This window comes from Triplophysa rosa, linkage group LG8 (genome assembly GCF_024868665.1).
Source record: "Triplophysa rosa linkage group LG8, Trosa_1v2, whole genome shotgun sequence".
NCBI classification, from domain to species: Eukaryota; Metazoa; Chordata; class Actinopteri; order Cypriniformes; family Nemacheilidae; genus Triplophysa; species Triplophysa rosa.
This window is the reverse complement of record NC_079897.1, coordinates 9,697,456-9,712,080: the sequence shown is the minus strand read 5'-3', so window position 1 is coordinate 9,712,080 and position 14,625 is coordinate 9,697,456. Positions and strand designations below refer to the sequence as shown.

Genomic DNA, 14,625 nt, shown 5'->3' with positions numbered 1-14,625 from the left:
TCTTAAAAAAAAACTAAAACTTTGTTTATTTGTGATATGCAGACAAGACGCAACTTATGCAGAAACATTGAACAGAATGCAACATTTTAGTGGAAACAAAACAGATTTTTAAAAATCGACTGAAATCTTTCAGCAATTCATCTTATGACATTTTAAAAGTTATTTCAATGGTCCGTGAACATTTTAGCGAATTCTTTCAAACTGTCATCAAAACTAATGATTTCATAATGCCGCATATCATAATGACTTGTTTTATCAATTGTTCATATCATATATCAGGATTTTAATGAGTGACGGTAAACGGAGGTTTTTACATAAACATTACAATAAATATTCAGTCCATATGATGAAACATCCACCTGATTGGCAAATAAAACACAAGGACCCTACAATGACTTAGTTGGCAGCAAAACTTTTTTGTACATGTCTATTTACTATAAAAGCAGGTTGACCGCTGAGCTGTCTGGTGCATTGATAATTGCTGTTTCTTAGTTGCAACAAATGTCAACCCATTCAAAAACAATGCTAAAATATCTTTTGTTTCCATGACAGTACTAGGCTTTGATGTCGGGATCACATTTATTGTCTGTGTGTCTGGAAAGCTCGAGGATTTTTTAATAAACAAATGTATAATGTATAAATGAGATTACATGACAAAAACTTGTTTGGTAGACATGTATGGCTTCATGGCATTCTCCAGGGCTTTTTGAAAGTCTTGAAGCCCCACTTCAATGCAAGCTGGAGCGGACAGTTTCCCAGCACGGATGAGGATGCAAAGTTCATCCAGCATGTTGCGTAAAGAGTCCTCATCTACATCAAGAGTCCAAAGGTGCCACTTAGTGTATCAATTTAAACCTTGTGATTTTCATACAATCTCAACACAACTGAATACAGTGCACAGTAGGCTTTTTACTTTAAAGTACTTACCATGACTATTGTCTCTTCTCCACTGGGTTACCCAAAAACCTCTTATTTTCACATCTTTAAAGATCAGTGCACCCTAAAGAACACAAAATATTACAAAGTGATTCCTTTTATATTATTTCAAATCAGATGTCAAGGTTTATCAAGAACAGGTAAGAGAGATGCAGTAAAGCTTACCACTGGTACAGTGACGGGTAGTTTGGCCATTCCTCCATAAGTCACCATAGTCCCTTCACTTCTGATAAACACAGATTATATTATGTATTTGTTTTTTACTTACATTTGAATATGCTGCATACTTTTTTATTAAAGAGATAGTTTACCCCAAAAAAGAAGATCTTTTATAGAATGTTGATAACCAAACAACAGTGGTACCCATTCACTTCTACTGGACAGACACAAAACCAAGACAATTCCAAGTCAATGAGTACCACTGTTGTTAGGTTACCAACATTCTTTAAGATATTTTCTTTTTTTCTTCTGCAGAAGAAAGAAAGTCATACAGGTTTGAAAAGACAGGAGGGTGAGTAAATGATGACAGAAATTAAATTTTGGGGTGAAATATGCCTTTAAAGTCCCAGTGAAATAAAAAAATGCAATGCCTATTTTTTCATGAAATATTGCAGCGTTTATTGTAAATAGTTTATCAATGTGGGTCATTCTCTTTTTAATAATCGCCCTCATAATCTTCAGTTAAAATCTGAAAATGCACTGTGCTGTGTTTTACCTTTCTGTGTTTTTCTGTTTTTCTTATTTGCTCCTGTAAAGCTGCTTTGGAACAATGCACAGTGTGAAAAGCGCTATATAAATAAACTGAATTGAAAATGCACTTCTGTCCTGTAGTGACTATCCATCTTAAATGGCATATGTTAGATGGCTTGGCTGGAGCATCCGTTTACTCCTCCCTTTTAACTGTCAGTCTGCTGCCAGTTCCATTTCAAATGCAACGGCTGTTTTTATACATCCAATCAAATCGCAGAGAAAGACATAAGCCACGGCCACTATTTTTCTCATTCAAAATTCCATTTCACTCGGAAATGCGTCAGAATACGGAAATAAAAACGATCGCAACTTCCGGTTCACAGGGACTTTAAGGAAGCCACTAAACAGGGAGTAAGAGTGGGGAATTATCTATTCTATAAATAGTTTGTAATAAACTTTTAAAACATCCAATGGAGAACATTAATGGGTCAAATACTTTCAAAACCAGATTTTCTGAAAAGAGCATTACTTTTCTTAGATAATGGACACTCACTGCAAATGGCGTAACAGCTCTGTGGCGCTTTTACCTCCAACTCCATTCAGTGCCAGTTTAGGTCGGGGACACGACTGTAAAAGCAGACACTGAATTAATGTCCAATCATCGTGTTTCCATTGTTTGTTGTTTCTACTGTTTCTATTCGCCTTCACTAGAGAAACAGGATTATAGTTATTTGTAATATACTAATGTAAGAACTGGGCAAACCACCCGATTTTTGTCTGTATTCAAATTTTTGTAAACAGAATGTGTATGCAATACATTGTCCCACTGGCTTGCCTTACAGACCATAAAAAGCTCCTTCATTTCTGGCCGTCTAAGTGACTCCTCTGTAAAGACGTGTGTAGCACCCAGAGCTTTAAGTCTGTCAGAGAGCTGTTGTAGATCGGGCCTGAAATGGCAAACAAGCTATTTTACTATAGGCTTATTCTGCAAGCCATTTAACATCAGTAATGCTTAGGGATGAGGCAAAAAAATGTGTTTATATACAGTATTAGGAATTAACTGAATGGTAAAAGACAGTTTCATATGAGAATTAAGCCAAATCTAAAGTGTTGAATTTGGAATAGATTGTTAAGAACTAAAGTCTCAGAGACATTTGTCTCTGTTAAAACAAAAGTCTCATCTGCTTCTATACACATGCTTCAATGGTAATGCTTCCTTTCTTCAAATCTGTCACTATTATTGCCGTAACTCTTATTCCATTAAGGTTAAACAGATTTTAACTGACAAGATTTCTTGAAAGGATGCATTTTAACACATCAACACAATAGGCTTTAACAATACCTCCCCTAACATCAACTAATAAAACAAAAAGCCTAAGTGACATCTAGTACCGTTTTTGGTTCTTTTTTAGTCACAAACATTTCTGTGATTTGTCTGTTCAGATCAATGTTGAAATGTTGAGCAGAATGAAAGATTATAATTAATTTTCTGACAATAACCGGTGCACAAGGAAATGCATATGTACCACAGTACACGCACAATAAAAGGTCACTTTTACCTGTCTCTGACAACATTGATGGTATGAATACCCTTAGCAGCGGCAATCTGAATGACAGCCTGTCCAACACCACTGTTTGCTGCATTCTGAATGACTGTGTCTCCTGAAATAAAGAATAATATTAAGCAGATCCAAAAGATAAGACTTTTTTATAAAGCTGACTTAACTAAGATGCAGTTCAGTTGTTTTTTTACTATAAGGTAACTGTGCACACTGAGTGGTTTGGGAAGTGTTGAGTGAACCTGGTTTGAGTTCCTCAAAGTCCGAAAGCATTCTGAATGCTGTACAGGGGTTGACTCCTAAGGTGGCAGCAGAGAGCAGGGGAATGTCTTTGGGCAATGCCACCAAATCATCAGCCTTCAACACAGCTGCTGTTCTCCATGTACCTAAGATCAATGCAGAAAAATTACACTATAAGTGCTGTTTGATGCTCAAGTTAAACAGACTGTCCATTTGTATGTGCATGAATGTTCACCTAGGCCAGCATCTCTTGGAATCACCCAATCGCCCACCTTGAGTGTTTTCACCTTGTCGCCTACCTCCATGACCTGACACACCCCCTCATTGCCGCCCACTGCTGGCAGACTTGGCAGAATAGCATATGTGCCTGTTTAATGACAAAGGGTGGGAAAGTTTCCAAAATTACATAATGTATATTAATAAACATTTGTATTCAATTCGGTCGAATGTTTCCTCACACACCAGCACTACATATATGGGTGAATCTCACAAAGCCATCAACTCCTTATCTAATAATCTTATATTAATACTTTTATTGAAAGCAAAAATTAGGATTTATTATGCATTATAATAAATGCATGAAATGCTTTGCTCTTGCCTTGAACCATATTTAAATCAGATGGATTAATAGGAACTGCCAGCATTTTCACCAGGACACAGTCGGATCCAATATGGGGCAGGTCCAAAGTCTCCAGCCTGTGAATGAGGCAACACATGTTTATTAACAAGTAAATAAGGGCGAACACATATGTGAGTAACGTTAGGTGACATGCTTACTGAACCACTTTTGAGGGCTCCCCGTGGTTTCTGTACAAAAGTGCAGTGCTGTCTGTTACTGCAGACACAGAGAAGTTGTTTTTTAAGAAAACAGGTTCATGTCTGACCCGTTTCTTACATGACAATGAGCCTGACGTCCGGTAAATGCGATGCGTCCGTAACAAAAACGATGCAACAGGTGAGAGTCTCATTTTAAACTTAAGGTATGACCACGTTTATAAATATTTTGTCCTGCAGCGTTTAAATAAGCAGAAATCAGCAAACGATTATGTTTAGTCTGTAAGTGGCCATGTTTGTACCGTAAAGCATGTAGTAAAGGCGTCATTAGGTGCAGTGCGTTGATAATGAATATCCATTACGTCGGCGCGTAATGTTGCTTGTACCATGGCTCACAAAACTGTACTAATATTAATGAGCCACGTTTTCGCCAATCTGACCTCGCCCGCTTGCCAAGGTTTGCCTTGTTGCAGAAAATCAGGTGGTCGGTCTGCAGGACAAGGTTGCGTAATTAATATTCATGAGAGTTTCAGAGAGAAGCTTCATGATTCGTCGGATTCTTATTTCACCGATAAGTCGGTAATATACGCGCATTTGGAAAGCGCTGATACGAAAATAACTTTAGCCACTCTCGTCTTTTTAGCCTTTCATCTTTCAGCTCAACCTCTTTCAGATAACTTTAAGCTAAAATCACTGTATGTACAGTTGTTGTTATTAGCAATGTTAAACCATTAATTAAATGAGGTATTCTTCAAAGATTGTACGAAAATCCCTCTGGACGAAGAATCGTTTTGTCATTTTGTTTCAGTCATGGCAATGTCGACGTACATCCAGAACTGTGATTTCCATGGTTATGACATTAACCTATTTTAATTAATTTAATCCTTTAATTAATTTAGAGGTTAAAATACACAACAGATAAGCAATGACCAGTCAATTTCTTACATTCCACTAAATTTATTAGATGAAAAAACAATACATTCACAATACATTCAAATGTTCAATAAGTGATTCCAAATTTCAACAGGATAGTCGATAACAGCTTAGGCATATCTAAATTATGCAAAACTTTGTATAATTCATTCTTTTTTTATCAAAGGACAGAAAAACATGAACTCAAATAATGTTGCATAAAGACGTGGCGTAGATAATGTCTTTTCAGTTTTTGTAGGTGGAAACATTCAAGTTAGGATATACAGCCTACATTCCTGTTCATCCTAAAGTCCTGCAATTGGATATTTACAGTAATTCTGTATGTAAACATAACATTAATGGAGTCAATAATTATGATTATAACTAGAAGAAATTTATTTCACTCTCTGAAGTCAAGACCACCTCACAATTTCAAAACAACCTGAAATATCCCAGAGATCAAATTTGGCTATCAACTGATTCATGGCACACGAGAAGTTATTTTGGGAATAATTCTGAAATAGTTAAAATATGAGCATGACCCTTATTTACAATGTGAAAAATATGCAGAATACATTGCTATAAATAAATACTATGCGTAAAGGCTTAATAATAGGTTTATGTAAACAGTATATATATTAAATATGTTCTTATAGTCTTCCAGCTTCTCCTGTAAAATGGGAGGTAAAGGCTGTTCAATTCATTAGGTCTACATGCACCTCCACAACAATACAGGCAGCTGGAGAATGGAGACAATGTCTTTACCAGAGTGGACAAGATCTAATCAAAAGAATAACTTATTTCTCGCTATCTCCCTCTAAGAAAACCCCTGAGGCCAATTGTCAATGACAAATAACAAAATATATCACTAGCAAACATACAGATCAGCAGCAGTTTAAGGCTGATATTATAATAAATATCAAGCCAGGATTGTGACTGTAGGCTGCAGTTTAGAAATAAAAGTAATGATTATTTACTTTTATGTCTAATAAAGTGTGTTATCATTCTAAAATGTTCTTTTTAATTTAAATTTCCTGTTTTTCGTCCTGTTTTCCTGTGCTGAAATGTTTTCTGTAAAGCTGCTTTGCAACAATGTAGATTGTGAAAAGATCTACAGAAATAAAATGATCCAAGTTATAGCGTCTACCAAAGAACAGATTTGGATACATATAAAAGGAGTCGCTGGTTAAGAGAACCATGACAGTGGTTTTACACTAATTTTTTCCCTGGTAAACATGACAGTCTATTGCAAAAACTGGCCAAACCCCCATTTAAACCCCACTATCAAAATATTTGCATAAAAACATCAAGAAATACAAAAAACATTCAAATGTAAATCATTATACACCTGCATCAAAAAGAGGTATTTGTATTGTTCAGTAAAGAAATATGAATGATGTTACTTCTACTGCTGAAATTCCTGAGAGCAGCCCTTTTCCTGAGTGCTTACGCCATTATAAAAATTACATTCTTCTCATCTGTTGATTTTATAAACCTGAGTAAGTTGCAAAAGCAGCATTTATCGCATTATACATTTGTTTTTTCCAGTATTATGATATGATTGGCTTTCAAGCTTTGTCCCACCGTCCCGTGCTGCCTCAGTCGGTGCTTCCGGTGGGCGGTGGCAAATGACTGTGCTCCGCTTTTTCCTCTTTTACTGAGGCAGACTTTCCCTGAGACCCCTGTGATGACTGTTGAGCTTTTGTAGGGCAGCTGGCAATCATGTGTGAGACACTTTGGCAGAAATGGCACCTTTTGGGTTGAGGAGACAAATTGCACTCTTTGGCATGATGGTCCAAACCGCCGCAATTGTAACACCTGCAAAACAGTATAACCTATCAAATAAAACAAATAACCTACAGTGAAAGTAGTACTGTAGATACAGTGCAAAAAAATCTCCTGTTTTTCTACACAATTATCTAAAATAAAATTTACTCACACGAGAAGCAACTGAAGTGCATGCTTAAAACAAGAAAAAGACATTTAACCATGGTCAACAAAAATAATCTCGTGAATTATATTATTTTTCTTGCAATATTGGCAAACAGCTTTCTATTGTTTTAGCAAAAGCACCAAAAAATAATTGCTAGACTTCTCTGGGAGCAAGACATAAAATGTAAAATCTAATCATATCAGTTTGCTTCTTACGTAACCATATCTTGTTTTATAGACGCTTTAAATAATGTATATTGGAAAGCAAAACAATAAAAAAAAGAGTATGTTTTGCAGTATATTAATACAACTAAAATATATATTGAATTGTTTTAGGAATATAAAACTTATACTGATTGTATTTATATGAAGAACAAACACTGATTACTAATTAAAGTCAGACACGGCATATTTCTATGTAAAGCTTTAAAATGTGTTCAGATCGTTTTAAACCCTTAAACATGATGCTAGCTTTTGCAATCTTATAATTCTTGATGGCAACCCACAAGAGGACATTATAGAAATCAAAAGAATGACAGTTCAGACTTGTAGTGCTGATCTTCTGTTTGCCACCAGTGCCCAAATATTGTAATCTAACAAAACACAACCAACAATTCTTTAAATATTAGCTGTTTTTCTGTAACCATGTGATCTTTACTGAAGATTGCCTGTGCGCATTCATTCCCCCAAGTGTGATGGTCCCAGAGGCATATGGGTGCTTGGTATGGGGCAGTCACTGCAGCATTGATGTCCACTCAGCTGAGGTCATGTGGGTGACGGCTGTGCACAGGGGACTTTTGGTGGACACTGCAGCTTTTTTCGTTGGTTTATAGATACTGACCTGAGGCCTTCATCAACACAGTGTGGGGCATGGATCAACAGCAGGCGGAGTGTGCAGGAGGCAATGACAGCCTTTGTTTGAAAAAAGCTGCAGCAGCAACCTATGAACTATGACCTTTTGCTGCCCTTCACCCCCAAACACCCCACCCAGTCCCTAAACACATGCAGTTTCCATGGCAACTATGACCCTTGACCCCTCTTGGGCACATTCATCTGTTAACAATTAAATGAACTGCAGAACTGTTTCCCCTCAACATCCTGAGATAGAGCAGAATAGCCACGCACTGATGGGTTCATATCTGAATCCATATATTCTCTTTTGTATGTTTTGCTTGTTTTTGCTTTTGATTGTAAAAAACATGGATGCCATTAAGCAGAATGAATCATCGTGATATACAGATGTGTTCCACTTTAAGGAGCACCGTGCTCTTATGATGTATTGAACGCAAGCCTCCCAAGATCCTTTTAGGATGTAATGACCTCTTCTCAAATACTGTCAACACAGTACGTTTTACAATAATCAGAACGGACAGGTATAGGCCAAATGATATGCGTATAACCTCCATCATATCTGATGATGAGGATGAAAATATCTATTATATTCATTTATGCAACAGAACTTGAAATGTAGCAGAATTTAAACCAAACAATATCTAAAAAATAATAACTTAAAATTCAGATTTTATGCTCATTTTTAATCTTTAAAAAAACAACCTTAAATTGGGGGAGATCCATCACAATTGACAGGCCAGTTTAAACCGTTATTGATCCAGGTCACATTTGTCCATGCAGCCCTAACCAAGGCCAGAGGTGTGGGAAGGGGGGGGGGAACTGCTGAAAGGGGTGAGATAGCATCCAAATTTTTGAAGAGATCAAAGTGAAGGGCTTCAGGCTCTCCCTTTGGGCTACTAAATATAATAGTTCTACAGTTTGGAGATATAGGCTTTTGAGAGAAGGCCCTCTGTAAATACTGCAAAATCACACTTTAACAGCTGATTTGCAAAATATTACAAATTGGTATTTTAATAAACAGCATCCTGAAACTTCAAACAAAAAGTGATTATTCACAAAAAAAGTGATTATTCACAAAAACACTGCCGTTTAAACCTTTTTTTATACATTTTATAATAATGGTGTGCTAAAAACTTATGAAATAATGCAAATACAACTAACATCCAAAAAATAATAAAAACTACACTCTTAAAAAGAAACCATTCAGTCAAAGTTTCTCAAACAAATCTTTTCTTTCTTCCCTTTTTATAGTCTAGAATCCCTTTCCACTAAAAAACCTGTTGTGCAACAGAAAGATTCCTTGGACATTAAAGGTTCTTGATGGAACAATACAGGCAAAAATGGTTTGTCTAAAAGAGTGATGTTATATTTTAGCATCTTTGAGCCTAGAATTTGTGAGTATATAATTGTTGCCCCTGTTTTATTGCAGTCCGTATAGAGAAGCATTCAAAAAGTCAGAGTATCTGTAGATGCGGTGTGTTTATGCATAATCACCTGTCTCCTTTGGCTCGGCGCTTCTGGACACTCTTGCCTTTGGGTCTCCTCTCACTTCCCATACAGTGAGCTCCTCCTGGTCCAGTCACCCGCAAAGACTCAAGGCCTTTGGAAGACTTTTTAAATGCGAATTCGACAGCTTCCCCCTCTCTCAGACTGCGGAAACCTTCCATGTACAGTTTACTCTGAAAGAGTTAGAGAAAGATATGAATATTGGGAAAATTGAGTCTCCGGTTCAGAGAGCAGCAACTTATTATAAAGCAATAGTTTACACAAAATAAAAATTATTTTATCATTTATTCACCCTGGACTGCTATTCTCTTAAAATTGAAGCAAAAACAAAAGCAAACGCCCACCAAAAATGCAACATTACCTGTGCACATCTGCATATATATTATATATACGTATCTATATGTAAGTGATTAGCCTGAAAACACATGCCTTACCATCCCCCGACACAAGGTACACATTCCATATTCACACACACACACACCCTCTCCCACACAAACAGGTCTCTTAATTCCCCATTCACTGACCACAAGTAAGGATGCTGTGGCATGGCTCTGTAAAAATTCCTTACATTTTTGCTTGGTTTAGTGTATCTGAGGCAAGAGTAACATTTTTACATGTGAACAGTAGTGAAGTATTTTTTACTCAAGTACATTGTTCAAGCGTCTTTATGAAAGTGTTTATACTTTGGAAGAAAATTGCTTCACTACATTTCATGCAAGTGTTATTTTCACCTTTAATCCTACATAAAAAAGTACATAAAAAATCTAGTACTTTCAAAAATGTTACTTGAGTAATGGTAAGAAAGCACCAAACAAAATGCAAAAACGTGTATTTATGAAATGTGGCATAAAAATAGCACATGTTTAGAACATAAATTACAGATTAGTAAACAGTATTTACTTGTTGAGTATGCCTATAGAGTAAATCCTACACTGCTGTCCACCTCTGAATATTTTCCTCACCTTTAAAGGGATAGTTCATCCAAAAAAGTGGTGGAAACCAAACAACAGCGGTACCCATAGACTTGCATTGGTTTTGGTCCCATAAATATTAATGAATGGGTAAACCGCTGTTGTTCATTTACCAACATTCTTCAAAATATCTTCTTTTGTGTTTTGCAGAAGAAGAAAGAAAGTCATACAGGTTTAAAATGTCAAGTGATTGAGTAAATGATGACAGAATTTTCCTTTTTGGGTGAACTATCACTTTAAGAATTAGCATGGCTTACTGCTCTGAAATACTCCTTTGAAGGAATACCAACAATAGAAATATTCATTATTGTAAATGTATATGGTGTTCCATGTCTTTCTTGTTTCGTGTTGATAAATAATAAGAATATTGGCTTGAAAAGACACAACATAAAATAATGCAATAGTCCCATTAAAGACGAAATCTGGTCTTTTGAATTAATTATTAGGTCCCGTTTATAGTTTAATTGATCTGGTTCAAACTGGTTCAGACAAGTCTACTGTTTGGCTTCGTTTCAACTGCATGAAAAGAGGACAAAGCACAAGTCTTCTAAATTTATCTTTTTGAGAACTTCTTTTCAATGTTGCATATTTAAATCCAATGTGACGTATTTACAAAACACAGCTAAAAACCTCATCATATTAATGACCAAATGCAAAAGACAAATTTGATTTTGAAACTTGGTTTGTCTATATTTGAGCCGTGATTGTGTTCTTCACACCTCGTAACAAATTAAGAGACATGGCCATTAAGCACATGGTGCATTCTTTACTTCATAAGAAGAGTTTGGTTGCAACCACACTCAACCACCTGAGTGTATTTTACTAAATGAACTCTAAAACTGTGAATTGCAGGTAAAGAAACACAAAGTAGCTTGACTAACATCACAGATCTCAGCCCTTTTTGAAGTGATTTAAATGGCCCCAATGGAGCTGTAGTTGTCTATGAGCTGGAGAAACATAGTTGATTACAACTCTTTCATGCAGATGCAGTGTCTTCTTTTCAAGTGCTTCCATTGTGTGTCAGTCATACTGACCGTTAACCCATTTCCCTAGACGCATGTGACCCTCCAACCCCCAATTTCCCTTCCTCCCACATACATGCCCCTCATGTCCCATTGACAATCATAAAGACACCTAATGGACGACAAAAAGCTGCCTATACTGTAAATCCTTAGAAGTGGCCCATGCTGTATAAACGTGTTTTTTCTTAAAGGAGTAGTTCACCTTAAAATGAAAATTCTGTCATCATTTACACGCCCTCTTGTCATTTCAAACCTGTGTGACTCTCTTTCTTCCGCAGAACACAAACAAAGATATTTTGAAGAATGTTGTTAACAGCCCCCCATTCACTTGCATTGGTTACAATAGAAGTGAATGGGGGCTGTGCTGTTCTGTTACCAACATTTTTCAAAATATCTTCTTTTGTGTTCTGCAGAAGAAAGAAAGTCATACAGGTTTGAAATGACAAGAGGGTGTCTAAATGATTTTTTTTATTATTTTGAAGGTGAACTACTTTAATGAACTGAGAGAAATCACAAAGAACAAAGCACAAGGACAAAACTAGAAAGATGACTCCAAAAAGAAAGAAAGAAATCGGTCATGGCTGAGGAGAGTCAAGTCAATTAAAAGGACCTCTCTAGTTTATGTTGTATAGCTTTAATTTGTTACGAATGAATCAGATCCAAATGGCAACGCATGCTTGATCTTTGCATGTTTTTTCCCAAAGTAATTAAGACTTAAAAACTGTCTCAACATGTTCAAATTCGACGCATACAACTGTGATATTTACTTGCTACATTACATTTACAGTCAGTTGTAAAACTGAATGTATTGTGAGTTCAATTAAGTCCTTGCGCTCGCTACCCTCCCTTCAGCAACGTTAGAATTTCACGTTGAATATTGTAAAAAAATCTTTAAGAAAACATATAAAAGTAAAACAAAGAAAAGGTTGGGTGTCCCCTTACGCACAAGGGACTGAGATGGCCAGAAAACATAAAACACCCCTAAACAAACACCTTGATGTACCTCTATCAAGTGAATAAACACATCACATACCCTCTGCCATGGATTTCTCTATTGGCCTCCCTATCCTCTTTTTCTGATGTCCTTTGTGTGTCACCTTGTCTGTGTTTGTTTCAAAACTCGTACTCGTGACCAGAAGGGCCGGGCGTGTAACGACTGATGTGCCCTTGAGCAAGGCACCTTACCCCCACTTGCTCGCCGGGCGCTGCAGTGATAGCTTCCCACTGCTCTGGGTGTACGTGGGTGTTCACGACTTGCTGTGCGTGTGTTCACTACTCACTGGATGGGTTAAATGCAGAGGTCACATTTCGGGTATGGGTCACCATATCTGACAAATAGGTCACTTAAAAGTGTATCCAGCATGCAAATTATGTTTAATGAAGGAGATTACTGTTCAATTTTGAGATCTGACATGATCAGACCATTGACAAAGATCATCTTTATCATCGAGTCCTTGTTTGTGGTTTGCAGATTAATTTACAGCATAAAATAACACAAAAAGTCAAGAATAAACTATCTCACAGTGGTTTACTAGGGAAACAATTTCCCAGCTGGCCACTCACACATTTTAAAAAGTAAGGGTTTCATTTCATTAGCATCTGTGTCTAATGACTTTATGACAGGAAGCAAGATTAAAGGGGTTATCTTTGAAGGTAGACTTTTCTGTTGTAGGACACTCACACGGAAATGAGGGGTGATGGGGACAAGCAGTAACAAAACTGACTGAACAACATTGCTTCAGTAGTTAGAAATGAGGGAAATGTGATTTTGAAATAAATTAACTAACACTCACCTGGTGGACAAACACATCGACTGGACTTTCTAAAGGCACATCATCTCGCCAGGTCATGGACAGGAATCCAAATCCCATCCGAACATTGAACCACTTGCACACACCCACGCCATGATATGACTGAAGGTCTTCCTCGGTGGCCTGCCCCTCCTCCTCCTCTGTTTTCGTACAGCCTCCTGCAAAACCATTTTACTTACATTTACATTTGGTTTTACAGAAGAAAAAACAAGTAAATGTAGCTGCACATTCCAAATCGCGAAATCAAACCTAAGCGGCATTGACGATTTTTATGTGTTTGTAGTTTTATAGCTCGTCCTATTAAATCATACGATTTGCAGCAGTGGTTGTTTTTATAAAAGCTAATTCCACATAAAAAGTGTCCATCATATGTCTTCGTTTTCATAAAATTAAAATAAATAGTTGTTTGCTAACAACAACAATAATATGTGTATCTTAAGGTAGCAGGGTAGCCTAATTGTTCATAATACGCCTAATATTTTAAAGATGTATTTTAACAACATAGGAACATTTATTTAATTTTAGAACATCAAAACGGCGTCTGTGTAAAACATCACCATAATAACATAATAATAGCATCATCATTTAATATTAATATAAGAGTTTTCCGGAGTGCTGGGATGCTTGTTGCACAGGATGCTGAAAACAATTTATTTCTTCGCAAATTAATTAGGCCTACGTTAAATTTGTTACGAATGAATCAGATCCAAATGGCAACGCATGCTTGATCTTTGCATGTTTTTTCCCAAAGTAATTAAGACTTAAAAAATGTCTCAACATGTTCAAATTCGACGCATACAACTGTGATATTTATTTATTTGCTACATCACATTTACAGTCAGTTGTAAAACTGAACGTATTGTGAGTTCAATTAAGTCCATGCGCTCGCTACCCTCGCTTCAGCAACGTTAGAATTTCACGTTGAATATTGTAAAAAAATCTTTAAGAAAACATATAAAAGTAAAACAAACAAAAAGTTGGAGGACACCCTTACGCACGAGGGATTGAGACGGCCAGAAAACATAAAAATCCCCACAAACCTCAAAAACAATGCAGGAAACCCCAGCCCCCCACTCTCGTGTCCCCTAAACAAACACCTTGATGTACCTTTATCAAGTGAATAAACACATCACATACCCTCTGCCATGGATTTCTCTCTTGGCCTCCCTATCCTCTTTTTCTGATGTCCTTTGTGTGTCACCTGTGTGCGTGTGTGTGTGTGTGTGTGTGTTTGTTTCAAAACTCGGTTCTCCAGGTGATCTCGGGCTGAATCTTTGATGGCTCTTTACTGATGCTTCTCATGGTCGATCCCTCTCTCACTGTTTCGGTCAAGTCCACGTGATTCCCAAATACTCTTCCCTCCAGGATGACCAGCACATTCCTCAATGGATGGCCAGAGGAGACCAATCACACATGGAGA

At 36.9% G+C, this 14,625-nt stretch overlaps 2 protein-coding genes across 3 annotated transcripts; both read right to left on the bottom strand.

Annotated features, from left to right (window-relative positions):
- Positions 1-35: 35 nt before the first annotated feature.
- Positions 36-4,680, bottom strand: mecr (mitochondrial trans-2-enoyl-CoA reductase). 2 transcript variants are annotated; one of them, XM_057341216.1, is made up of 10 exons: positions 4,203-4,680; positions 4,024-4,121; positions 3,661-3,792; positions 3,428-3,571; positions 3,186-3,288; positions 2,471-2,573; positions 2,180-2,253; positions 1,102-1,159; positions 928-1,000; positions 36-810 (listed from the first exon to the last, which is right to left on the bottom strand). In XM_057341216.1, exons 1-10 carry the CDS (start codon positions 4,391-4,393, stop codon positions 647-649), a joined length of 1,140 nt encoding a protein of 379 aa, XP_057197199.1. In that variant the 5' UTR covers positions 4,394-4,680; the 3' UTR covers positions 36-646. The 2 variants fall into 2 exon arrangements, with proteins under 2 accessions (XP_057197199.1, XP_057197198.1); XM_057341215.1 differs by having other exon boundaries at positions 37-810; positions 1,102-1,162.
- A 2,029-nt stretch (positions 4,681-6,709) lies between these two features.
- On the bottom strand, positions 6,710-14,352 carry lin28aa (lin-28 homolog Aa). The gene is made up of 4 exons (XM_057341238.1): positions 14,343-14,352; positions 13,188-13,363; positions 9,390-9,574; positions 6,710-6,929 (listed from the first exon to the last, which is right to left on the bottom strand). Exons 1-4 carry the CDS (start codon positions 14,350-14,352, stop codon positions 6,710-6,712), a joined length of 591 nt encoding a protein of 196 aa, XP_057197221.1.
- Between the last annotated feature and the right edge of the window lie 273 nt (positions 14,353-14,625).

Bases quoted from the DNA above. Each gene is read 5' to 3' on its own strand.
- mecr (XM_057341215.1), bottom strand. From the start codon at position 4,393: ATGAGACTCTCACCTGTTGCATCGTTTTTGTTACGGACGCATCGCATT. The intron at 2,254-2,470 runs GTCTGTAAGGCA...CTGCTTTTACAG, and splicing joins AAATGAAGGAGCTTTTTATG to TCGTGTCCCCGACCTAAACT. The intron at 1,163-2,179 runs GTGAGTGTCCAT...TGTGTTTATCAG, and splicing joins GAGCTGTTACGCCATTTGCA to AAGTGAAGGGACTATGGTGA.
- lin28aa (XM_057341238.1), bottom strand. The intron at 9,575-13,187 runs GTGAGTGTTAGT...TAACTCTTTCAG, and splicing joins TCGATGTGTTTGTCCACCAG to AGTAAACTGTACATGGAAGG. The intron at 6,930-9,389 runs GTGATTATGCAT...ACTGTTTTGCAG, and splicing joins CGCCGAGCCAAAGGAGACAG to GTGTTACAATTGCGGCGGTT.